The 25,337-nt window shown below is 38.4% G+C and overlaps 1 protein-coding gene across 16 annotated transcripts in view; it reads left to right on the top strand.

Annotated features, from left to right (window-relative positions):
- Positions 1-25,337, top strand: part of PLCB4 (phospholipase C beta 4) — a 214,531-nt gene that overhangs the window by 125,901 nt on the left and 63,293 nt on the right. For all 16 annotated transcript variants that reach the window (XM_089519296.1, XM_089519297.1, XM_089519294.1 and 13 more), the window contains 5 exons: positions 7,952-8,031; positions 10,388-10,441; positions 11,509-11,590; positions 13,767-13,867; positions 14,433-14,490. In XM_089519296.1, the coding sequence (XP_089375422.1) occupies positions 7,952-8,031; positions 10,388-10,441; positions 11,509-11,590; positions 13,767-13,867; positions 14,433-14,490 (375 nt within the window). The remainder of the gene's footprint in view (positions 1-7,951; positions 8,032-10,387; positions 10,442-11,508; positions 11,591-13,766; positions 13,868-14,432; positions 14,491-25,337) is intronic.

Raw genomic sequence — 25,337 nt, 5'->3', positions numbered from 1 at the left:
CTGTTCCTTTCCCTCTGCCTATTTCAGTACCTTCTACCAAAAGTGGAGTGCCAGGACAGCGATTAGAAATGGTCCACACAAGGGTGAATGGAAACAGCTGTAAAGCAAAGGACAGTCTTCATTACATAGTTTGCATACCTGAATGTAACAGTAGTACACAGTATTGAAGGAACAGTCTTGTACTTCTTTTTTGGTTGGGAGAGGGTTAGAGGGAATTTTGGGAATACTTGTAGTTCTGGCTGTCTTGGGAAACCCTCCAGGCTTGCAGCAGCCTCCCTCTGTTAGTGGCTCTGTTCTGCTGCCAGACCCAAAGGCATAACGTTTCCAACTTAAAGGAGATGATATTGGAGCAAGTAACTAACAAGAAATCATGAATTCTTTCAGTCTTCTGACCTAACTCCTTGCTGATTACATAGATAAATTCCTAGGTCAAAAAGAAAAGAAAAGAAAAGCTAGTTCCTGTCCAAGGAACACTAGCCGGTGTGTTTGTTTAGAAAGGCCTGAAACCAAGGTATTGCATAATTTAAGGATTATAGTTTCATAATAACATTGATTTGAAAAACTTGGCACTTCCTTAACTTTGCCCCAACAGTTAAGCCATAATAGAGAACACAACATGAGGGCAATGTCATATAAGCTTACCTTGTAGAGGTTATTATTCTGAACCCTTAACTTTCTGTGGCATTCATCTAAAGCAAGTGTTTAGGATATTGAGATCATACATCTTGGTCCACATAGCCTCAAACCCCATGTAAATAAAGCATTAATCACTTAAATGGACTTACGTCCAAGTTCTGTGCAAGGCAAACTGCAGTTGTGCTGGGAGATGAAGACGAAGCATTTGAATAACTTTTTATTTTCTCTTGTACTAGCTCCTGAGTTTGCTGGTCTGCGTGGCTTTTCCCCAAATACTTAGTAGACAAGGGAGGAGCATCCTGTAGTTTGGGTTATGCTCTTCCCATTTCTCCAGATATGCAGGAAAAAGAAAGATCTTCTAGTGTCCAGTATCCCCACATGGCAGGAACTAGCCTGAGAAGGCTACTCTTTTTCTTGCCCACTGCTCTGATAGGACATGTTCTTCGTTGTTCGTTGCTACAGCTGCTCCAGTCCTGTTCTGGATCATTCCCTTTCTCTGCCTCATTCCTATTCTTATCTTTTCCCTTATTGTTTAGCTAAAACTTAAATCTCTTTCCAAAAAAAAAGCCTTTATTTCTCTGTCCTTCTCTCTCTCCTCCTTCAGATGCTCTTTCTTGCAAATTTCTAATTTCCTTGGCTGCCACTCCCTCACCCATCTTTTCTCCCCCTACCATAGCCTAGGGAAGCTTCAGGTTCACGCACAAAAACATGTGAGACAAGGTGGATGTCTCCTCTTTCTGCCCAGATGGCCACTACTTTGACCATGAAGCCAAAATCAAGTCAAACTATGGCCTAGTGGAGGATAAGTGGAAGAGCTCAACTTCTGAAGAGGATCCCCATAGTCACCCCATAAGAGGCACAAAAAGCAGCCCTATAACATCACCAGGGAAAGTGTGGCTTCTGCCATGCACTTCTTGAGAAGGAGTATGATGTCAGGACTGGCAATACCACCTCCTTGGAGGCAGAACAAGAGGAAACCTCACTGAAGGAGAAGGAAGGGATTCTTCCACCCTCGGCTCTGTCAGATTGTTCCAAACAGAGGATTTCCCAGTACTCTTAAGGAAAACAGTGAGAGCTTTGGGCCTCTCCCTTCCATCAGAGATGCCCTACTCCCAGGATCCTGATTTCCCCTCAGGGGAATGGGGAGCTTTTCCCATGACAGCTCCACCTTCCCAGCTAACTTCATGCAACTATCCTTGAGTGAACTGTCCTTGAGTTTTGTGGACAGAGTACAGTGCACAACTGAAATACATAAGTATATCTGTGCAGCCATTTATAGTACTGTAAGAGCTGCAGTAGCAGTTTCTTGTGTACAAATTTGTTCACAAGTAACTTTATAAAATTAAGATAAGCAAAAGATGAAACAAAGACAGTGAGAAAAACACAACAGAAAACAGAAACAGCTGATGTAGCTTTGCAAGGAAGCATAGTTCTATAATTCCAGTCACTGCCTTATTGTGCACTCAGTGTTAGTGGAGAAGCTTTTAGTTGAAAATGATTTTTGCAAGCTGGGCCTTTATCCTGTGAAATACACCATTCTTCTGCTAACAAAGCTTGTTTTCATTCTGAGTAGATATAGTAAGCTCTTTGGGTTTCTCATTGCGGCCTGGAGCACTGATGGGATGCCACTGTGTCTGCTGGCTTTTGGATGAAGTTCGGCTTTCAGTGGTAATCTCTTTTTTGGGTGCTGTCATTCCTTGGCTCTCTCAGAGAGGAAAAGCACAAATAATGAAACAGTTGTTGTGCCTTATGATGACAGTCATGCTATATTCGCTGTCTCTCTGATCTGAGAAGAGGTTTTGCAGTAGGATTCTGGAGGAGGTGAAAGATCCAAAAGCATGAGCTGAAGTGGTGAAGGATTAGCAGCCTCTCTTTGAAGGTGGCTTGATGGGCTTTCTGAGACGAGATTACTGGACCTGGTATAGGGAAAAGCAGTAAATGAAACTGATGTGTGCTCTTGTTAAAACTATTTAATTTGGCTTCCATATATTTTAAACTACACTCTGTATTTAAATCATAGCCCCATAACATAGCTTCTCTGGGCTGCTCACAAAACAAATATATTAAAGTACAATACAAAGCTATTAAAACGAAAATACAGTTAAAACAGATTGGCTGCAAACACACACCTTTCATATTTTTCTGTCAAGGTCAGGTCAAAGTCAGGTATAGTGGGGATGGAGAAGGTCAATTATTGCTACCTGCTTCTAGGAGATGCACCTTATTGTCCTACAGGTAGGTCAGTGTAGGCTGCTCTGGATAAAGTGTTGCATGAGGCTGGCAGACCTCGCTCAATCACGAAGCACACTGTTGCTGTATAAAATGTGTGGGTGGAGAACTGTGTATGCAGCTCTGAGCTCCTTGGAGAGACAGATAATAAATCAAGAAAGAAATAGGACTGTAGATTATAGTCAAACACACAATGGTGTCATGGGACTCTGTCGTTCTTTGCTCCAGCAGACTAGCATGGTCACTCTTGTGTAAAGTGTTACACACCTTTTTAGGCATTCTATACACTTTGTATGTATGTAATATCATTTTTGTTGTAGTGATTTGAGTATTCTGGTTCAGCCATGTAAACCCTTTGGGCAAGTGACAATCCCTGAACCTCAGAGGATAGCAGTGGCAACCCTGTCTGAAGAAACATGCCAAGAAAACCCTGTGATAGGGTCGGCATAAGTTGGAAACGACTCCAAGGTACACAATTGCAACAACAAAAAATCATTTTTAAGTCCTTGCAGGAAAGAGTAATAATAGCAGCACTAATGACAGATGTCAAATGATGAAAAACATGAATTGTCACCTTTGTGCCACCTGTGGCCCTTTTCTACAATCCTGGTCTCCCTATCACCATCCGTATTGAATTGTTTTTTGAATCAACAGGGATGTAATTCCATTTTGAAGCAGAGCTTATTTGTATGGCTCTTGCACATTCCTGTTTATCAGTTCAGCAATGTGGTGCACCGTACTTCTGCTGACACCTGGTGGCATCCCAGTTTCTTTTAAAAAAATAAGGCTCAGCTTTTTAATTAAAGCATGTCTCCTTGGTTGTTTTGTATAAATTTTTAAAATCAATCTATTGACATGGAGAGAAGTCCTAGCTTTTCAGACTTCAAGGTCATTTTGAAAGTTCTGCATTTTTCCACAGTGCAATAAAACATTGTGTGTTGAGAGAATGCATCGGTCTCTTTCCTCCTGTTTTTGCTGCTGTTATTTTTGTTTGCTTACCCAAGATTCTGTACAATGGAGTCATGGCTGTTAAATGTAGCTGGTATCGTGCTGCATTATTTCCACAGTGGTGATGTACTCAAGGACACTTCTGATATTTCCTCAGGGAGCTCAACCATGCAAAAGCCTTGGTAGTCCTGATCCTGTGTGCCTGACCATTTCATGGGTGTGTGTGTGTATGTGCCAACATCCCAACCTAGACTGGTGAGGGGTTCAAACCCTCCAGGTTCTATGTTAGTTGCATGCTTTTATTATGTTCATGTGGACATATACCTCTTTTTATAATCCACTCTGAAATCATCGGAAATATTGGGAATTTTGTTGTTGTTGTCATGAATATACTCCTTCCTCTTCTTCCCAGGTTTAGTTCATACATTTAATGGTCTACCATTTTCCCCTGCTTTGTAGTCTATTTAAGTTCAATAAAATGTTACTAAAAAGCTCCAGAACTTACTTGCTAGGAAGTGCACTTAGGGCTAGAAGCTGAAGTGGAAGTGTACTATTGATAACTTGATTATGAGTTACGTAAACTATTCTGCAATTACTTGAGTTATGTAAACTATCCTGCAGTTTACATCACCATATCCAGGTCAGATATTGGTCAGAAAGGGTCTGTTTTCATGCTGTTCCAGCAACTTTTCCTTAGGCTGCCAAGATTGCTATTGAATCCAAATGGTGTTTCATAGAAGCATAAACAGTAAAGAGTCATGTGGCACCTTAGACTAACCCATTTATTATAGCATGAGCTTTTTTTTTTTTTTTTTTTTTGCTCCCCCTTTCAAAATCATGGAGGCATTATATTTATACCAAATAGAGTTGACAATATAGAACTGTCTACAATCCCAGAATATCCAAATTTGTAAAGTGTGAATTTGACACTTATATAAAGCATAACAACCAATTTTACTTATTCTTGAGGAGAAAAGATGTCTTGGTGCATCAGGACACTCTGTTGACATTTCAGCAATTCAGAACATCTTTTGTAAATATTTTACATGTGTAGAACACATTGGTTTTTTAAACAAAATAGTGTACTTTGTGCAACCCTCTCATCCTTACTGTTTTCTGTGGAAAAATTATGATTGCTGCATTAAGCTCTTTTTCTTTTTCTTCTTTTTTTTTGGTAAAACGTCTCCAAAATGTGGAAAATAATTTTTAAAAAGTTGTTGAGCAAGAAGAAAATTTCTTAAACTCTGTGTTCTTGTCTATAGCAATCTTGTGTAAAGCAAAGATTGACACCCCTAGAATTTGGATATGTCTATGCAGTGTTTGTTGTTATTGTTAACTGCTTTAAAATCAATTTTGACTTATGGCAACTCTATGAATGAGAGACCTCCAAGTTCCTCAATCATCCACTATTCTGCTGAAATCTCGCAGACTAAGGGCCATGGCTTCCTTGATTGAGTCTATCCACCTGTAGTGTGGTCTTCCTCTTTTTCTACTTCCTTCTACCTTACCAAGCATTCATGTCTTGTCTTCTCAAGATATGGCCAAAATACAACAATCTCAGTTTAGTCATCTTCTATGGAGTGTTCAGGCTTGATTTGCTCTAGGATCCATTTATTTTCCTTTTTAGAAATTTCTTCAAATATCACCTTATGAGTCACTTTACTTTGTTGATCTGCAGAGGTCCTCCTTGCTCCCTTTCCACTTGTCTTGAGTCTGACCCCGAAGCTATTTCTAAAAGTTTTCAAATAGAAGAAAATACAGTCAGCCCTCCTTATACACGGATTTATTATACACGGATTCAAGCATACACGGTTTTAAAATGTTCCAAAAAAGTATAAATTTCTAATATCAAACCTTGATTTTCCACTTTTTATAAGGGACACCATTTTGTTCTGCCATTATATTTAATGGGACTTGAGCATACACGGATTTTGTTATACACGGTGGATCTTGGAACCAAACCCCAGCGTATAACAAGGGTCCACTGTACAATTATTTTCTGTTGTAATTAGTCCACTTAAACACTAGATGTTCGATTTTTCTCAGCTTCCATCAGTCTGTCTTAGGGCTTGTCTGCACTGGCCAAAACCCTGGATTCGCCCCATATCCAGTGCAATCATTCTTTATGATGCACACAATGAATCCATTTATTTAAACTGTTAATCTGGTTTAACAGAAAACACTGTCTACTCCCAGGGCATCCTTGAAGCAACAGCAGATGGTGCACCCCCCCCCTTTTGCATTCCACATGCATCATTTACTCTCCTGACCCTCTTCTGAGTGGGTAGAGCCTCATGTTGAGATATGACTACATCTCAAGGCCTCTTGGGTCAATGGCCTATGAGACAGAGTGGGGTAAGGAACTATGGGATACAGCAGGAGGAAGGGGGCAATTTTAGTATGTTTTACCCCACCAAACCAAGAGATCCCTCCTTTTGTGAAAAAAGGTCATGTCCTGGGAATTTTGGAGAATATGTTTTTTTCTTTGAAAAACATTTTGGAGTAATGATGGAGTCCTGGAAACCTCAAAATGGTCTTGGGGCACCATTTGGGCCCCAGGCAACATTTTCCCCACCCCTAAGATCATGAATCTCCCATATATAACAGTTTATATGTTGACTCCAGCCACATATAGTTATAGTACATGATAGGATTCCATGTTATCTCCTCTGTAGTAAAGAATGCTAGATGCTGTTGTTCCCCCCCTTTCCTGCCACGCTTTTGTTTATTGATGTTATTCACTGATGATATAGTTCTACCCCTCATTCCTGCCAATTTCTGAAAGTTTGAAGTCTCTACTGTTGCTTATTTTATACTAAGATTGTTAATAGAAAGCTTAAAAATGAACTAGCTTTCCATGAGACGTCAAGTGTTGTGGTTTTAGCATTTACAGTATCTGATGGCAAAAAGTGTTTCTAAAGGAATAACCTACTACCAGGCAAATATGAGGTTGGCCCGTTTAGTAAATAGACTGTTTGCAAAAATGTTGAATGCAATAGTGGGAAAGTGACAAAGGTGGGCATTCAAGCAATTGATTAGGTTCACTATCAGTGTCCATGGCATAGCAGTGGGGGAAGGAAGGGAAGTTTCTATCCTTTGGCACTGGGAAACAGAAGTTGCTTATTTTATCTAATTCTATCTTGTATTATTATCTATTGTTTTATGTATTTTGTAAAATGTACGCCATTGGCAGGTTTCATTTTTATCAATTTTATTGTTTGTATGTACAGTGCTGTGTAAATCTACAGTGCTATATAAATAAAGTATAATAATAATAATAATAATAATAATAAGAAGAAGAAGAAGAAGAAGAAGTAGTAGTGTTGGAGATGAGAAGCCAACACTGTGTAAAGTATATTGTACTTGAGCGCGTGGTCATTTCTGTAGACATTAGGCAGACAGTACTAAGTTAATAATACATTAATACAATCAAACACCTTGCATGATGTTAATTTTGACAATCTTTATCTGTGAAAAAGATATGGATAGGATTTCCCTTCCCCCTCTATTGCTGTGCCACAGCCACTAGTGACTCTGGAAAGCAATTCCCCTTCTAACAAACTACTTTCCACTGAGCAGAGTGTGCTGGCTGTCCAATCCTACAGTGTACTTTTACTGGGAGACATTAAAGCCACAATATGAACATACAGTGTGGTTGCTTAAACCTGAACAAAAGCTGCTTAACTCTAAATATGAATTGCTTGAAAATACATTTAGGACAAAAATAGGCAACTGTGACCATCCAGATATATATTTGTTGTATCTACCACTATCTCTTACTGTGGCCTCTGTTAATGGGAGTTGTAGAACAAAAAACTTTTTTTGGGGGGGCACAGTTTTGCTCTTTAGATTTAGAATACACTTTTTTGTTTCTCAAAACATCATCTCCCCAACTATTATGCATATGGAGTCTGGTCTTCCACATTTTGAATATAATATTGATGTTTTAGAAAATGGAAAGTTTGAAAGTGAGCATTCCTTTTAAGAATCCTAATAAACCCAGACATTTCTACTGTGGGATGCCACAATATTAAGGGAATAACTGGCATTGCTTCCGTACCATCATCATGGTATGGATGCCATTTTTAATTTTAATATTTTCTATGGACTAATGCTTATGTACTTTTTTGTCTTTCAGCAATGGGTTGAAGGGCTCAGATCGATCATACGTAATTTTAGAGCAAACAATGTCTGTCCCATGACATGCCTCAAGAAACAGTAAGGATTTTTTTAAAAATAATTCTGTCACCTCTTCCATTCTTATTTTGTTTCTGGTTGCATACTTCTTAACACATGCTTTCAGAAATTTCCTTTCCTTACTTGGACCAGCAAGAGATAAATATCTGGGCAGTCTGCAGGAGACATTCCCTACAAATGCAAACATCCATGAGAAATGTGGTGCTAATTTATTCTTCACATTTGTTCCACAAATACAAATGTTCCCAAAGTGAAATACAGTCTCAAAGATTAAGAGAGTTCACTGCCGGACATTATAATCTGTTGAGAGATGCTTTGTAGTTCTTGGCCTTGTCTGAACCTTTCCAAGTTCGTGCCTGCCCAATTATGCACAAACGTTTTTGTTAGATTTGAATTGGGGAATTTGGCCTTATGTTTTTATACACCCTGAAGGTTGCCCCGAAACCTTGGAAAGAATTGGACCATTCACCGTACTTCCCTGCTAGCGCTTAGTTCTCCCTATTGTTCAATGAAGGGAATTTCCTTCTTCCCCATCTTGCATTGCTTCCTTTCTGTCTCTCAGAAATAGAATTGCCAGGAGCAGAAATGGATGCAGGTTCAACAAGTGTAGAAAAAGGCTGCTCTTTCTGCTTTCATTAGGCACAAAAGCTGTATCAACAGCAAATTCTCAGTGCAAAGTCCTCTCAGAGTTGTAGTGTGAGACGACTTCCCTCCTTCCTTCTCCTTCCTTCCTTCAAAGTTTCTGCCCCGGCTTGGCTTTGGGAGTGGAGTCTGCCACCCAGTCAGCAGGGGCTGGAGCTGAGGCTAAAAGACTAAAGCAAGATGTAGGCTGTTGTGTGAGAAGAACAACTTATATTGCTTCAGTTCACACATAATGTATGGCGCACAAAGATAAAGAACCTCTGTGGATTTTCTCATCTGTAATGAGAAAGGATATCTTGACATGCAGAGGTGCTATTTTTACCCCCACCCCCAACTCACATGTTTTTCTTTTTAAAAATAGTGGTTTTAGTTGAACACCCTCACACCTGTTTCCAGAAACATATGTGGGACGGGGGGGGGGTGACAAGTTTTTTTGAACAACAATCCTACTCTGTCCCCAGTACATAAACACATGTTATTGTGTTCTTTATAGCACAAAAACATGGGAGTTTTGTGCAAAACCCCAAGTTTTTACACGCACACAAGTATTTCTCTACAAAACAATTTCATGAAATACTTTGGATTGTATGAATATTTGGGAAAAGCTGTAATGAATTTTTTTCTCCCACAGTGGGGAGAAACTAGGGGAATTATTTATTCTTCTGAAATAGTCAGAGATTTACACTGCTAAACAAAACATGATTAAAATTGTGTTAAAATAGAGCATTCTTAATGAAGGTGCATAGCCCTGGTTGTTGAAGAATGGGCTGGGTTTATCCCACTCCCTTTCTGTGAGTAGGATATTGGACTCATTTTCTCCTCTTCCCCTTATATATGCCAACATTTTGTCAGTGTTTGGAATTATTTATTTATTTATTTGAATTTAAATGCTGCTTTTTCAGAATCTGATGGCTTTCAGTTGTTCTGGATTACAATTTTCATCATCATTGATCTGGCTGGGAATGATAGGAGTCGTAATTCAAGCTATTGGGACACTCTTAGTCAGGAGGGCTGCTGTAGGCACATTAGATTTAAAGAACTCAAAGGTTTAAGAATTATTGCTAGAGGAATACAGAGTATATTTCAGTGTGGTTTCGAATCTTCTATTTAGTTCTCACATGATAGGACAAATTGTTTCAAAAGTTATTTTCCTATTGGCTGAGATTGCAAGAGTTCGGGGGCATTTATTATTGTTGTTCTTTGTTTGTTTGTTTTTCTGGATTTCCCCCCAAAAAAATTGTGGAGGCATTTTTGTGCATTCTTATATTTACAAGCATGATATTTTATGCTAAATGAATTAGTTTGGGACAAAACAAAAAAAATTGTGGGTATATACTCCCTGAAATTTTTCATTAAAGAAAAAATGCAAAAGCAAAGGAAGTTCACAAAAGCTGACAATTTTCTAATGGGGTTGGGATGCCCTTTCTTATTGAGAACCAAAAAGTTTGCTAATATTTTTATATGCCTATCTTAAAATATGACCTGAAGCAGTCATTCATATCTTTTGGTTGTTTTTTTTCCCCATAAGAAAATCACACTTCTTTAACGTTAGGCTTGGCTTCATTAAATTCCCCTCTTGTTTTCAAAGGACATTTACTTTATGTAACTTGGGTTAAGCAGAATAAGAGTTTATCTTTTGCAGGAGAAGCAAGAAAAGAAAGGTGAAACAGTTCTTACTATTTTTTGTATCTGTGTGTGCAACCAAATTTAATAGTTGCTTTCTCTTACCTTCCAGCTGGATGAAACTGGCATTTCTAACTAACACGAATGGCAAGATTCCAGTTAGAAGGTAAGTGTGTTTTGAAGCTGTTCAGTGGAGCACCTGGATACCATTACACTGGTAGGAAATTTTCCTAAACGTTAAGACAGAATCCAACTTGAATCATCAATTTTAGTGGTCTTTGTGGATTAAGGCTTATTGATTTTTGTAGTCATGTAAGGGTTTGGGGGCCCATGGAATACTTTGTGGCCTTAGATATTTCTGCTTTGATGTGCCATTTGCTGCTGGTAACAGTGCAGATGATAAACCTGCGAGAAAATAGCCATTTCATGTTCTATCAAATGTTTGTGTAGACTTTAAAAAGAAACTTTAATGTAAATTCTGCAAACTTCAGATGGCATTTATTCTTCCCATGCTATTGTGTTTTTGTAAGTAGAAATGTTGCTGGAATCAGAAAATTAATGTAATATAAACCCTTTCTACTAGAATTAGAAAGGAAGCTCCCGACTTCATGGCTCCCCCTTATAACACAAGCCTTCAAAATTGAGGGTCATAAAAATTTGTTTAAAAATGTATGCTGGTTTTATAGGAATTTGACATTAAAAATCCAAAAATGACCTCAGATTTGGTCCACTGCTGTTGTATGCTTTCAAGTCATTTCCAGTTTATGGCAACTCTAAGATTAGCTATCATGGGGTATTCTTGGCAAAGTTTGTTCAGAGGAGGTTTGCTGTTGCCTTCACCTGTGGCTGACTACATGACTTGCCCAAGGTCACTCAGTGCATTTCATGACTGAGCAGGGAATCAAACCCTGGTCTCCAGAGTTATAGTCTAACACTCAAACCACTATATCACACTGGATAAAAAGGAACGTTAACCAAGGGGACATTAACCAAGGTAAAAACCACTTAGAAGAAATCATGCTTGTCATGGACTGTTCTGGCTAGGGGTTTTCGTCTAACAAGATCTGATTTAGCAATATTGTTTATGCAGACAATGGTGCTAGAGTCATCTTTGTAAACTGTCAGCAAAGGAAACCATGAAGTCATAATCATCACTACCTAAGATGTCTGATGTAGCTATACCAAAGGCCTATGCAATACTTTTCAAATAACAGACTTCTCTCTTTTCTTTAGCATTACCAGAACTTTTGCATCAGGGAAAACTGAAAAGGTGATCTTTCAGGCACTTAAGGAATTGGGTTTCCCCAGTGGAAAGGTACATATATTTAATTTTAATTTTCAAGAATGATGGGCTAAAATGATTTTAGATTTGAGTTTCAGGTTAATCATATTCTGTAGTGTTCCTGAAGGATGATTCATTGCCCACTTTTAACCATATTAATTAGTAATTTTGCAAAACAGTTAACCTTTATCCTGTTTAAAGGTAGGGCATTTTGAAAAGAGTAGGCTATAAATACACACGGAACATTGCACATGTCATTGTGAATACGAAGAAGTATCTTTCCATTCTCTTCCTTTTCAGTCAAACTTTATTACGTGACATGCTCAAAACTTCATCTCTAATGATCGTAGCACAAAATATTGTGGCCTGGCTTGTGAGCCAATTGATGGTATAGCTCTGGGTTTCCCATTTGATGAGTACCAGTCAAACTCTAATACGGATGAAGCTAGACCGTGATCTTAGTGTTAACATCTGAGTACTGTTGGAAACAATATTACAGTAGTCCTCCCTTGTCCACAGGGGATGCATTCTAACACACACACACACACACACACACACACCATGGATGCCTGAAATTGCAGATAGTACCAAACCTTATATTTTCAGACTGCAGTTTACTACTTAAACTTAACCACTATAACAGAGCTAAAAGGAATTGTTAACAAGACTTCCCATGGTTGGGAGGAGTCCTTCCCTTGCTCCCCTTCTGCCCCATGGAGAGCAGGGGAAGTGGTCCACTGTCAAATTTCCTCTCATCATAGTTTTTTGTGGGTTTTCCAGGCTATGTGTCCATGTTCTAGAAGAGTTTCTTCCTGATGTTTCGCCAGCATCTGTGGCTGGCATCTTCAGAGAATGCTTGCCTGGAAAGGACTGGGGTATATATATTGTGTGACCTGGAAAGGCAGGAGTGATTTGCACATGTATTGTTCTGTTGCTAATGGCAGGCCTCAGGGTGGGAGGATCTGCAAAAGAGGATTAGTGTCTGCTTGATAGTGCTCATTGTCTGCTGGAGATGCCAGCCACAAATGCTGGCGAAATATCAGGAAGAAACTCTTCTAGAACATGGCCACATAGCCTGAAAAACCCACAAAAAACTATGGATGCCGGCCATGAAAGCCTTCGATTCCTCTCATCACTTCCTCAGCAGATGCTTGCACAACAGGCAGAAGGTGGGAGGTCAACCTCTGGCCCAAACATAAGAATCACACGGGAGGACCAGAAGATACCCACAAGCACTTCTGTTTTCTTGGCATTGGTGATTTCCAAATCTAATGAGGTCATCGAGGCTAATAGTCCATTCTTTTTAAATGGAGGGAGATTTTGGTAGTACATTTTCCCGTGTGGAAGGAAATCAAGCAGTGGTTTAGGAGAGAGTGTGGTTGCACATGATAACTTCAGTTTCCCAGAATATTTCTGGACTGCAGGTAACTGAAACTGTGGAAAGCATAACCGCAGATAAGGGTCGGGAAACTGACTTTTCTTATTTATACACGTGCTTCTCTAGGGCAATCTTTAGTGAGAGGTGAATGTTTCAAATGCCATGAAGATAAACCAAACATTTTTGTTTCTAGCATTACCTGTTTATGTCTGTGATATTTTTTATTATTATTTTTAGTATTTGGTTCACTTTTGTACATTTTAAATGTATTTGTCATTAATTCAATGAAATGGAAAATATCTATATCCCAGTCTTTATTATGGTTGCAAACCACACTGCAGAAATAATCGACTTTGAGTCCGCTTTAACTGCCCTGGCTCAGTCCTAGGGAATCCTGGGAATTGTAGTTTATTGTGGCACCAGAGCTCTCTGACAGAAATGGCTAAATGTTTCACAGAACTACAGTTTCCAGGATTCCCTGGCATTGAGCAATCTCAAACTGGATCATTTCTGTAGTGTGTTTTGGCCCATTGGACCTCAAGGTAGTACAGAATTAAAACAATATAAATAATATAAAAAACGATGTTGGACTAAATTGGGTAGGCAAAATGCAGACTTTCAGATTAGGTTAATCTGTAACTCCCAGCATTCTTTACCATTGGGTATTCTGGCTAGAGTTGATGGAAGTTCTCATACAGCAAGAACTGAATGATCACATATTTCCCACTCCTGGATTAAGTGGAGCATTGGTTGGGTTCTGTGTTGATACTGAGGTTTTTTGTCCAAAATAGTAAGAATTTAGAAAAAAGTAAAGTTTTCTTGTCTTTTCAGAATGATGAAATAGAGCCTTCAGCTTTTACTTATGAGAAGTTTTATGAGCTAACTCAGAAGATATGTCCTCGTACTGATATAGAGGATCTTTTTAGAAAAATGTAAGTTGGTTGTATGTAAAATGAATTTAATTATAGCATTACTTAATATGAGGATGGTATGGTAAATGTTACTATGCCATTCCTTTATGACATAATAACAGTAGTCAGTTTTTTGTTCTTCTCTAGAAGTTTACTCTATATGAATGGGGTAAACAGTATCTTTCAGGAACCTCTGAGTAAAGGGAAGCACATGGAAATGTCTTTGAATTGGCTTTACTAACTTACAATATTAACCTGCTATTTTAAAGTTATTAACACATTATGTGAACTAAAGTCTTAATGTTTGAAATTTCATACACTAAGATTTTGATGTGGAAGACTTACATGTTGGTTTGTTAAGCATTTTAATCTGTTAAATAATGAAATGGAGAAAATATACTGTTGTGTAGCAAGCATAGTTAGCAAGTTTACCCATTGCAACAGTGCCCATTTTGAAAATGTACAATTTAGATCAGTGGTAGAATATTAGATGGGTATTGAGAATATTAAAAATGTCAACATGTAAATCATACCTGCTGTGGCATCTTACATGAAAACTTACTTTTTCTAATAAATTTCTTTTCAGCAATGGAGACAAAACTGATTATTTAACGGTAGACCAATTAGTGAGCTTTCTAAATGAAGTAAGCTTTTTCATACATTAACTACCATACAAGTTTGTCTGCAGTGGCTTGCTTCTTCTGTTCGTCTCATTGCATGCTCCATGCCACCATTTGCTGTGCTTCTTATCAGCTGATCTTTCCATTTTGGCAATATCCAGGTGCAAAAATCAGCTCCACCCTTGATGCATTCTCTTATTTTCTTCATGTTGGCTTTGCAAATTGCTTGTGTTGATTACTCTGTAGTGTGTAACAGCTGTCTGTTGATTGTTCTGTAATTGTGTCGAATGTACTTTTAACCAACGTGACTTGAAATCTTTTTATTTTTAGGAATCAAATGTTAATGGATCAGTCCTAAATATTAAGGGGGTGATGCAGGGCAAATGGAAAATTTTGCTTTTGTGCTAGAGAGTATATTTTCCTATTGCTATTTCAGAAGTGTGTGTTTGTGTATGTGTGTTTAGCATGCTGACTGATGTATTGGCAATGTGTTCTCAAGATGACCTCTTGTTAGCAAACCAAATTGCTTACTGTGTAGTATCTTGAGAATTAAATACTAGATTAAATGTTATTTACATAAGTATTTTTTTAAAAAAAAAGATCCTAATTTTATTAGAGGAATGCACATATGGTAACTCATATGAATCACCGAAATTGTAACACAGCAGTTTGTTTTTAGGATCTCGCTAACTGATTAAAGTTAGTTAACTCTTAGACTGTGTTTTTTTCTGTTATACATTGAGAACAAAATATGATGAAGTTGTTATTGTTGTGTTTTTTTAAGGATAAGCCAGCAATTGTCTAAAAATGCCTTACATCTCACACTCCACGCATGATGGTTAGATTTTAAAGGATGAAATAGACTGCCAGATTTCCCTCTGGTCTCTTTGTGAGCAGCCCCTGAACTTCCTTTGGTTCCTGGAGCTGCTCTCATGACCTTTGTGTCTCACCAGAGAGATGAGATTGAGTTAGTGCCTGTCTGACAATTAAGTCAGTTTGTTCTAGTACAGTGCCATTTTAGTGGAAGCCAAGTGTTCTTTTCATAAGGAGGGGATGAGGACGGAGTTGCTGAGGTGATCTGAAGCATCATGGAGAAGAGTGGGATTATGTATGCTAGTGAGACATGGCAGGAAAATCACATATATTTTTTCAGAATTGAATTTTCTCCCTGTGCAGAACCTCTCATATTGTAGTGGAATAGAGAGAAAATTGCTGAAATTATGCATTCTTCCTTGTGGGAGAAAAACAAACATAGATTTCCATCTCTAAGTGTTTGCACTCTGTCATTTGAGATATACAAATGAGCTACAGCCATTTTTGTTGACGGGCAAAAAGGACAATATTTCTCCATTCTTCTGCTTGTCATATCTCATACAATTCTATTTCAAACCCAACTGATTACTTTTCTGCTCCCAAAAAATGAATACAGATTTTTTTTAAAAAAAAAAGACAGTGAGCATTTAATCCATATACGTAATACATTTTTCATTCCTGTGGACTCACAGTGAGAAACTGTCATTAACAGCTCAAAAGTTGGTCTGAGTTCCCATATAGGTTGATAGAGGATTGCTGCTTTGGCATGCTGCTGGAATTCACCATAATCTACACAGCATGTAAAGCTGGGAAACTTTATTGTTAAAGATAACAGATGAACATAACTGTTAACTCACACAGTTATTGTGTTATCAGTAACCATTTAGTGAATATTATAAAATGAAGTTGTTAACATTTATCAGTAGTAATACATGATTTTTAAAATTTAAATCTACCAGTTAAAATTCCAAAGGAAGGTTCTAAACTCACCTTTGAAACTAAGGATTCAAAGTAACATGAAGCACTAATCCTTGCTCAAACTACTAACATTGCTATTGTCATAATGTTTAAAATAACAATATTTGACATGCTTGTTACCAATTAATAGATAACGAATTAGGTAATGAAATGCATAATTATAGGATTATAGGTAATTAATTAACTCTTTAAAATTAATTCCAAGCTCTGGTAAGGAATCAAGGAGATGACACTTCATACTAAGACATATTCCCTTAATATGAGGCCACTATGCTGATATTAGCACACACTTTATTGCAGACCAAGCTATTTATGAAAATTAATGTGGAGTTGTTCATTAATAGTAGCAATAAAAGCTGTTAGTTCTGGCCATAGACAGCAATTTTGGTACTGAATTAAATTTGCAATGCTTATACAGTAGTAAACAACAGTAATGATACCATGCCTGTTGTTGTAACCATGTGTACTTAGTGATTAAAAAATGAAAAAGAAAAGAATACTAAGAAAATTTTGTGACAACAATCAAACATAACTGTTTAAATGTATGCAAATTTGTATTACTTTTTATTGTTTAAAGCTTATGATTCATTTTTGATATATTGTTGGGGTTCCCAGGTTTCTTTTTTTCACCTCCCAGATATCCTGTTGAAATCCCATTTAGCAGCTTGAGGTCCAGCCTGGTATTCTGCCATACAGACACCCCAAATTCCTTATTTCTTATATGTTGAGGCGCCAGCCAGGCTCTCAAAAGACCAACCCCTAAGTATTTGCTACACAATAAAATGGATCAGTGTGCCTAATGCTTGGCACTTATCTTCTGGGATCACAGCTGCCATGGCACTGCTCTTCTTTCCTCTCCCAGCCAGTGAGTCAGTTGTTGTTGTGAGCCTTTAAGTCATTTCCAACTTATGGTGACCCTAAGGCCACCACAAGATTTTCTTGGTAATATTTTTTTCAGAGGGAGTATGCTTTTGCCTTCCTCTTAAACTGAGAGGGGGTGACTTGTCCAAGGTCAGTGAGTTTCCATGGCTGAGTGGGGATTCAAACCTTGGTCTCCAGAGTCATAGTCCAATGCTCAGACCACTACACCACACTGACAATAGAGGCAGAGCAGCCCCAAATCATGCTTCACGTGTTACTCTCTCAGTCATCTGTAGATCTGAGTTTAGGAAGAGTGAACACTAGTTATTCCTGTATGTATGGATCTGAGACCGCTTTCTTTGTACCATACGCTTTGCAGTCAGTCTATTTTGAGCATGACTTGCTCAAGACAGACAGCAGCTGCACTTACAATAGACCAACCCTGGAACATTTAGTGTACAACAAAATACCCTCAGATGGAGTCTGTCTCTTGCAAGCATTGGTTCATAATACCCTTTTTAATCAGTTCTACATATGGCTAACATCAAGCCTGTATAGGCCCAACTCAAGTGTCAGTCAGATCTTGCTAGATTTCTGGGCTCTTGCGAGACCTCAGATCTCACAGGACTCTGGAACTCTCCTGAGAGGTCCTCTTTTTGTGAGATTTGAGGCAGGCTTTATATAGATGTTTCATGTTTACTGGCCAGGCTGGGTAACAAGGTAGGTTGTCCCTTATTTAGGGTAAGAAAACTCTGACAGCCATACATACTGTATAATTTGTTCTGTTTCTGTCTGTCATGAGTGAGAGCTATAAAAAGGTAGAAAATGAAGCTCATCTTTACCACTTTTTGGACCATGGGGAATATTCTTCAGGTATTCCTATGGTTTTTTTTAAAAAAATAATTTTATATTTCTGTTTTCACAAAATATTAAGCATAATGATAGAATTTAAAAAGATAAGTGCTAAAGAGGCTAAGTGTTAAAGAAGAGTTATATAAAAGAGATGAGGAAATGAATAATACATGGAAAGAAGAATCATGAAGATGACCTCCAAATTCTAAAAAGAGAAGTGGAATCTGCAATAAGGGAAATTGGAAAAAAAAATAAAACACCAGGGACAAATAATATCCCAACTGAACTGCTACAATGCACACAGTCAGAAGCAGTTCTAGGTGTGGTACATACCGCCCAAAAAGGACGGCCTGCCAGCGCCTGTTTTCCCTCCACAGTGAAGCCACAGCCGCCAAATTGTGTGGCTTCCCTGAGGAGTAACAAGTGTGCCACAGTGCACCATTGGTGCACTCATTACACAAGCACTGTGCTGCGCTTGCATAACAATGGCGACACCCATGTGTACAGGGCACCACCATTGTGATTAAGGTTGAGGGGTGTGTGGATGCATGTATAAGCATCAACAATAGCATAACCCTAGCATGTGACGAGGCGTCACAAAGGGCCAGTCTATACTGGCCCTTATTGTTAACTAAAATATGCCATTAAATATGGAAAACAAAGAGGTGGCCAATAGACTGGAAAAGAAAGGAGATACAAGAAAGGAGATAAAAAGACTGCAGCAACTACTAGGACACTCACATTAAGCAAAATAATGCTCAAAATTCTGCAGCATAGACTCCAAGCATACATGAAGAGAGAAAGCCCAGAGGTGCAACCAGAATACTGGAAAGGAAGAGGCACCAGGGACCACATCACAAACATATGATGGCTGATGAAGTGCACCAAAGAATTCAGAGAAGAAATCAGCATGTGTTTCGTAGACTATAGCAAAGCATTTGACTGCAAAGATCGTGAAAAGCTATGGAATGCACTCAAAGACATTGGGTTGCCACTCCATTTGATAGACCTGATGAAAAATATGTACCAAGGACAAGAGGCCACCATCAGAATAGAATTCAGAGAAACAGAGTGGTTCCTAATCAGCAAAGGGCTCAGGCAAGGCTGCTAACTATCACCCTTCCACATATATGCTGAAAATGTCATAAGAAAAGCACAATAGAATCAGAAAACAAGGAAGTGAAGATATGAGGAAGAAACATCAACAACCTAAGATATGCAGATGACACCATAATGTTGGCAGTAAACAGCACAGACTTGGAACACTTGGAGATGTCTCATCCACAGGATTGCCAAAAGTCTAAATTGACTTAAGGGCAGCTAGCAACAACAGCAACAACAAAGAGGCATAGTCACAGAAAATTGTAGTAAATGGGATTTTCCTTCTTTGGTATCATTTAAAGCAGTGCTACTCAAATTTGTGGTCCCTGGACTGGTGCCAGTCTATGAGTCATTGGCTGTCAGTACCTGGTGAGTTTCCAGAAGAGAAAGAAATAGTTGTAGCCACTGGGCACACATATAGTGCCACCAGCGGTCCTGGTACATTAAAAAAATCCATTGGTCCCCACATCAGATAGCCTGAGAAGTACTAAGTATATAACAGTATTCAGAAACTGTTTGTGTCCCTAAATTTCTGAAAAGCCAAATTTGGAGAGTTATTTTCTTCATTAGCCTGATAGCATGTTCTCTGGCTTCTAAAAATGGAAGGGTACCTTTGACCATAAAATAAATTCAATGTCCATCTTTTGATAATATCTTTATTAAGCCAACCAAAAAGACAAAACAAATATCTCAGTGGTAGCTAGTTTCTTCATCAGGCCAAGACGTTTTTATAACTGCAGAAGGGAGTAGTGGAGAAATTGATGTGCCTGAAGAGTCAGTAGTCTACCTATTGTATTTAGTTATGCGAGGAAGAGTATGTAAATAATCAATTTTGGTTATTCAGGAACTACTCCCAAGGGTCCTGGGTTTGCTGGAACAAGAAACGTGATAAAAGAAAAAAATTACAAAATTTGCTTCTCAATTTCTTTCGCAATTGGAATTTTTTTAAAAAAAAACCTTTCCTAGAACTTGTAAGAAACCACCAAACTGCTTGAGAATACAGAAGACCCATCCCGCCATGAAACCTAAAACTTATCTGACAACTGCAGACTTGTCTATTTGAAAAGACACCTCTGAAAGCTCACACCTGTCTGAAGACACTATGTAGAGTACAGACTCTAACTTTGATCCTTCCCACCAATTCCACTCTGAGTGCTTAAAACAACTTTGCTTGGTGAAGAAATTTTGGTTTTGAAAGCTAGCACTGAGCTTTCTCTGGCTTCTAGGATTCTGCCAAGCCTTGGTCACACATTTTCATGCAAATCTCTATGTTCTTGAGAGGCCAAGAATCATTTCCCCCCTCCCCATTACACTTTTAAATCCACAACATCTAGCTTGGCCTTTAGAACACAGTGGGTTGTTTTTCTTCAGTAATTTGCAGAACTCTGCAGGCAACTGGATGAGATGTGACTCGAGTATATTATAGAGTTCCCTTTACCTTGATATCTCTTTATTGCTGAGCTACATGGCTATTTTTTTGAAGAACTATAGTAGCAAGGCTCACAGAAACACAAAATGTTTGAGGGTTGCTTCTCCTAATTCAGCTCCAGCTAGTCGCCATTAGAAGATCTTGAAGGATCAGAGAGAGAGAGAGAATACAAGATATGGTAGGCTAGGATATATTACATGTTAAACTTAGTAAAACGTTTGTAGGATTAATAGAACATTTCCCTCCTTCTCTCACATTGTGAGAACTCTGGGTTAGCCAAGTGCAGGTTGTGAAGTAGAAAAGGAAACTCACTTCTTTTTAAATTTCCAGCTAAAAGGAAATAGTGAACATCCTGCTTGCATCTCACAGAGATTCAAGGGTCTGCAGATTAGAAGACCATAGCACCCAGTTTAAATGGAGTGGCACAATATTTGATTCAAGGCTGCCAAAAAAAAAAGCAGTTCCCATCATGAATAAATCATCTTATGGGATTTACTGCTGCAAGATTTAGCAATGACCACTACCTTTCAAAGGAAATGGAGAAATTTATGTCAGTTGGTAGTAGGTTTGTTGGCAGTTAAGTAAGCCATAAGATAGAAATAGATCTTCCATGTTTAAAGGGAGTATATTTGGTTGCTGGAGGGAATGACTGTTACCATCATGTCCTTCTTTTGGACTCCTGAAGAACATCTATCTGGGCATTGTTGGAAACAAACAGCAAGGCTGCATGGGCCACAGTCTGATTCAGTAGAGTTGGCACAATGAAGTCACATTTCAATTGGACAGAAGGAAGAGAATGTAAATGTTTGAATCAAATGCAAGAACAAAAAAATTAAATCAGACAAAATGTCTTGCCTGGCGGTGCTCAAGAATCATACTTCTTCCATCCTTCTAGTTTCCTTCACTGTCTGTTTTGAGTTGCACATGGGGACTTTATGTGTAGTTTAAGTAGGAGATTGTTTCTGTATTCTAAACCTACTTCTTGTAGTTGTTTTGGATATTATATTGGAGCTAATAACGCAAAGCTTTCTGCTGCTCATGAACAGCATTGTTGCATCTGTGGTTGGGCTGTATGCACTTGCATGCTAATTTTCTGTTTTCAAGCAGTGCTCTTTCAGCAGTTTCCAGCAGCTTTTATTTTTCATTAGATATCCAGGAAATCAACATATATAAAATTAGATTTCTAAACGTCTGATGCATATTGTTTGTAGCATAGTTAAAAGCTGATGCCTTTTTAGTTGCATGCTTCGAACTGGCATTGCGTGTAATATTTTTCATACTGATGTGTGCAGGAGACAAAGGAATGTTTTGACTATGAAGAGGATAACTCCTTTGTTTGCTTTTTCTTTGGAGATTGCTTGACATTGAACAGAATGCCAAAATATTTAAGAAATTACAACAAAGATTCCTTGCTTCCTCTTACATAAAGACTGACCATTCCAAAACTGTTGATAATGAAACATGTGGTGATCTGCATTCTATCTCTCAAAAATAAAGTTCACAACTAAACACTTCTTCAGGTGGAATGATTTCTACAGCCATAATTTTATTTTGCTTGCATCTGCTTATAATCCACTTTTACACAACTGAAGTATGTTCATTTTTATTTTATATTTTGAGGGAGAATCAGGCACACAAGAAGCAGCCCTAATACATTTCAACAAAGTAAAACCCTACCTTCTGTGGACTCTTTAGTAGTTAATTTGACAATAGGTTGCTGGTCTACAATGATCAGTTAGGGATGACTGGATACAGAAAATTGGATTTTGTCATTTTACAAAATATTGTACTCGGTGATTCTGATATGTCTGGTCCTAGGATTTTAGGAATTTCTTGTTGAAGTACCTGAACTCACAGTTTTTCTGGATATTATGCATTTTATATTGTCCATCTAATTAAAACAATATTAAGGCTACAATTCTGTGAATATATTCTTGGAAGAAAGCCCCCTTGCTAATGGGAAAAGCATTTGATTAGAAATATTTAAGATTGTGCAGTGGATGGCAGATTCTGGGGTTAGTATTTTATCATTATTTATTAATCATCGTCATTGAATACACAGGGGAAAAGCCTAAAACAATTGTGTAGTCCTATATTTTGGGGAGTGGGGTGGAAATAAATGTCCTTTTTTGAATAATTTGCTCCATATCAATTTTATTCCTTGACATAATCTAACCTTCTTACTACACCTGCATTTATTGCAGTCTCAGTTTATAGCATTACTAGAATCTGGGTATATATTCTCTGAAACATGTATTTGTCTAGCTCATTAGACATCAAACGGTGTCCAGTTAGCCACATATTTTTTTTTTGGGGGGGGGGGGTTGCCAATTGTTTATAGCCTATTGGGTGCAATCTTAAACATATGAAATGCTAGATATATCAAAAGTTTTTCTAACAATGGCTTGTTCTTGTTTTTCCTGTAGTTAGCTGTTGGTATTTTGCTTCTGTTGACATACTATCTTACAAGCATGTGTTCTTCCTTTGTGTACAGTTGTCATTATCGTTTAATTACATTCCATGCTAAAGCTATTTAATAACATGTATAAGTCATATAATTCTGTTGAAATGTGTATCTTCATTAAGGCCCAATACACACAGGCACAAAGCGGCGTGTCGCCGCCGATTCTAGGGTTCCGGACCATGCAGTAACTGCACAGTCCGGAACTCTAGAACATGTGGGCTCCACATGGGGGCCGCCATGATGACATGTGCAACGCACAGCGTCCGCATGTCTGCAGCAAGAAGAGACGTCATAAGGGCGTTGCAGCCCTTTGACATCTCAGGAAGAAGCTGCACTAGGCAGCTTCTTCCTGCCAGCAGATTGTTGGTGCAGCAACTACATGGCCGCACCAATGATCCAGAGGAGGAAGGGGTTGCCTCTTTAGCGCCGGGGTGCAGTGGGTGCCTAAGGCGCAAGGGCACCCCTTTTCCAGACCAAAGACAAGCAGCATTTTGCTGCTTCTCTTTGTCCTGGGAAAATGCCAGATTGGGGCTGCAGGGCTGCCGGTGAGGTTGTCCTGGCCCCAATTCAGCATGAAAAGGAGCGGCTGCAGGCTGCCCCTTTGGGGTGGTCTGTACTTCACCTAGGTTTACGTCTCCATTGTATATATCTATCCAGTATAGGCTGTAGGCAGCTGTCAGGAGAGACTGACAATCTCTGAATCAGGAATCATATCATGGACATTTCGACTATGCACTATACTGAAACACAAGCAACAGAAGAAGAGTCAGACAGCCCATACAAGAAGTATTTTGTTAGGATCAGCAAACCTCAAAGGCTATTATGGGTGGGGAGAGCAAGGTTGGAGCAAAAGACTGTTTCATTACCCATCAACATGATTGATATTTCCAATCTAGCTGGTCACCATTCAGGACACCTTGATGTAGAGCCAAGGGCTCCTACTTCTAGAACCAATGGCGTTGGAGAATTTAATACCTCCAGCACATTGCTTGGATCAAAAATATCTCTTGCAAGATCAGGGTGGGTATGGTTTTCTTGATTCTTTCTGATTTACCCTTCAGCCAGCTCCAGTTGCCCATGATAGTTTGGACATTATTCTAGAGGGCTCTTATCTTTCTAGAATGGTGTCCCATTGGAGCATTAGAAGCAGAAGTGATGAAAGAGTAGGCAAGCCCTATCGTTTGACTAAAACTCTGCCTTCAAACAGTTCTTCTACTTTAAGAGAGAGATGGGCACCAACAATCCAAGCCCTATTTAATTTGCATGATCCCAAAAATGAAACATGCATCCCCAGAAAATTTTAGCTTGCATTTCTCCACCATTAGTTCCCATGTATCTCATAGCAAATCATTTTTGCAGCTGATGGGTTTTTGGAAAGCAGTTTGGAGATGGCACATGCATGCCTAGTTGGCCATAAGTCAACTAGCTCTTGAGGTCTTAGCCATTTATACCATTAACATAATTAGATAACTTCATTTAGATATACCACATTCATTTTTTTCCATTCCATTCAACATTATTTTTCAAAATCAAACAAACAAATCTCTTCCATGGCAATATTTATTTCCAGTATAATTTAACGTTGCTCAGGTTTACCTTATAAACTGATGGATGGGCAGTTGAATTTATCTGTTCTATGAAGCTATTTATTTGAGCCCATAGAATTCCATAAAACATACCATCAACATCACCATCTGTGAAGGGTAGTTTTGATACTTTGATATAAGCTGACACTCTTATGATGAATGGTGTGGTTTTACAAAGACGTACCCTAGTTATATGGTGTAATACTGAAAACTCAGAAGTTTACAGAACTAATCTAGGTTGAACAAAAAAGTTAAACAAATGAATTCTTGAGCAGATAAAGCCAGATATGATGAAATTAAGGCTATCATATTGTGGCTATATCATGAGAAGTCATGACTCACTAGAAAAGACAATAATGCTAAGAAAGGTGGTGGGCAGTAGAAAGAGAGGGAGACCACACACCAGATGGCTAGACTCAATTAGAGAGGTCATGAATTTACAAGTCTTAAGCATAGCAGTGGAGGATAGCGGGATTGGAGATGTCTCATCCATAGGATTACCACAAGTCAGGGCCAACTCAAGGGCAGTTAAAAGCAACAATTCATTAATGAATTCTGAAATTGGACAGTGATTTATTATACATACATCATGTATGCTATTGTTTATGAATAATAACACTGACAACTCATTATCCAATTTTAGTTAACATGAATAGAAATAAATTCATACAGAGAATTTAGATATCTTTTAAAAAACATAGAAAATAAGTTAGAATAGCTAACTGAAAAGCAGTTGTATCCCTCCTCCAACAATATCTGCATTAATACAACCTTTGTAAAAGTCAAG

The sequence above is a fragment of the Sceloporus occidentalis genome, unplaced genomic scaffold (assembly GCF_023333645.1).
Source record: "Sceloporus occidentalis isolate IW3139 unplaced genomic scaffold, rSceOcc1.0.p SCAF_4, whole genome shotgun sequence".
Taxonomy (NCBI): Eukaryota; Metazoa; Chordata; class Lepidosauria; order Squamata; family Phrynosomatidae; genus Sceloporus; species Sceloporus occidentalis.
Note: the sequence above shows the minus strand (reverse complement) of the source record. Positions and strands in the feature narration are given on the sequence as shown.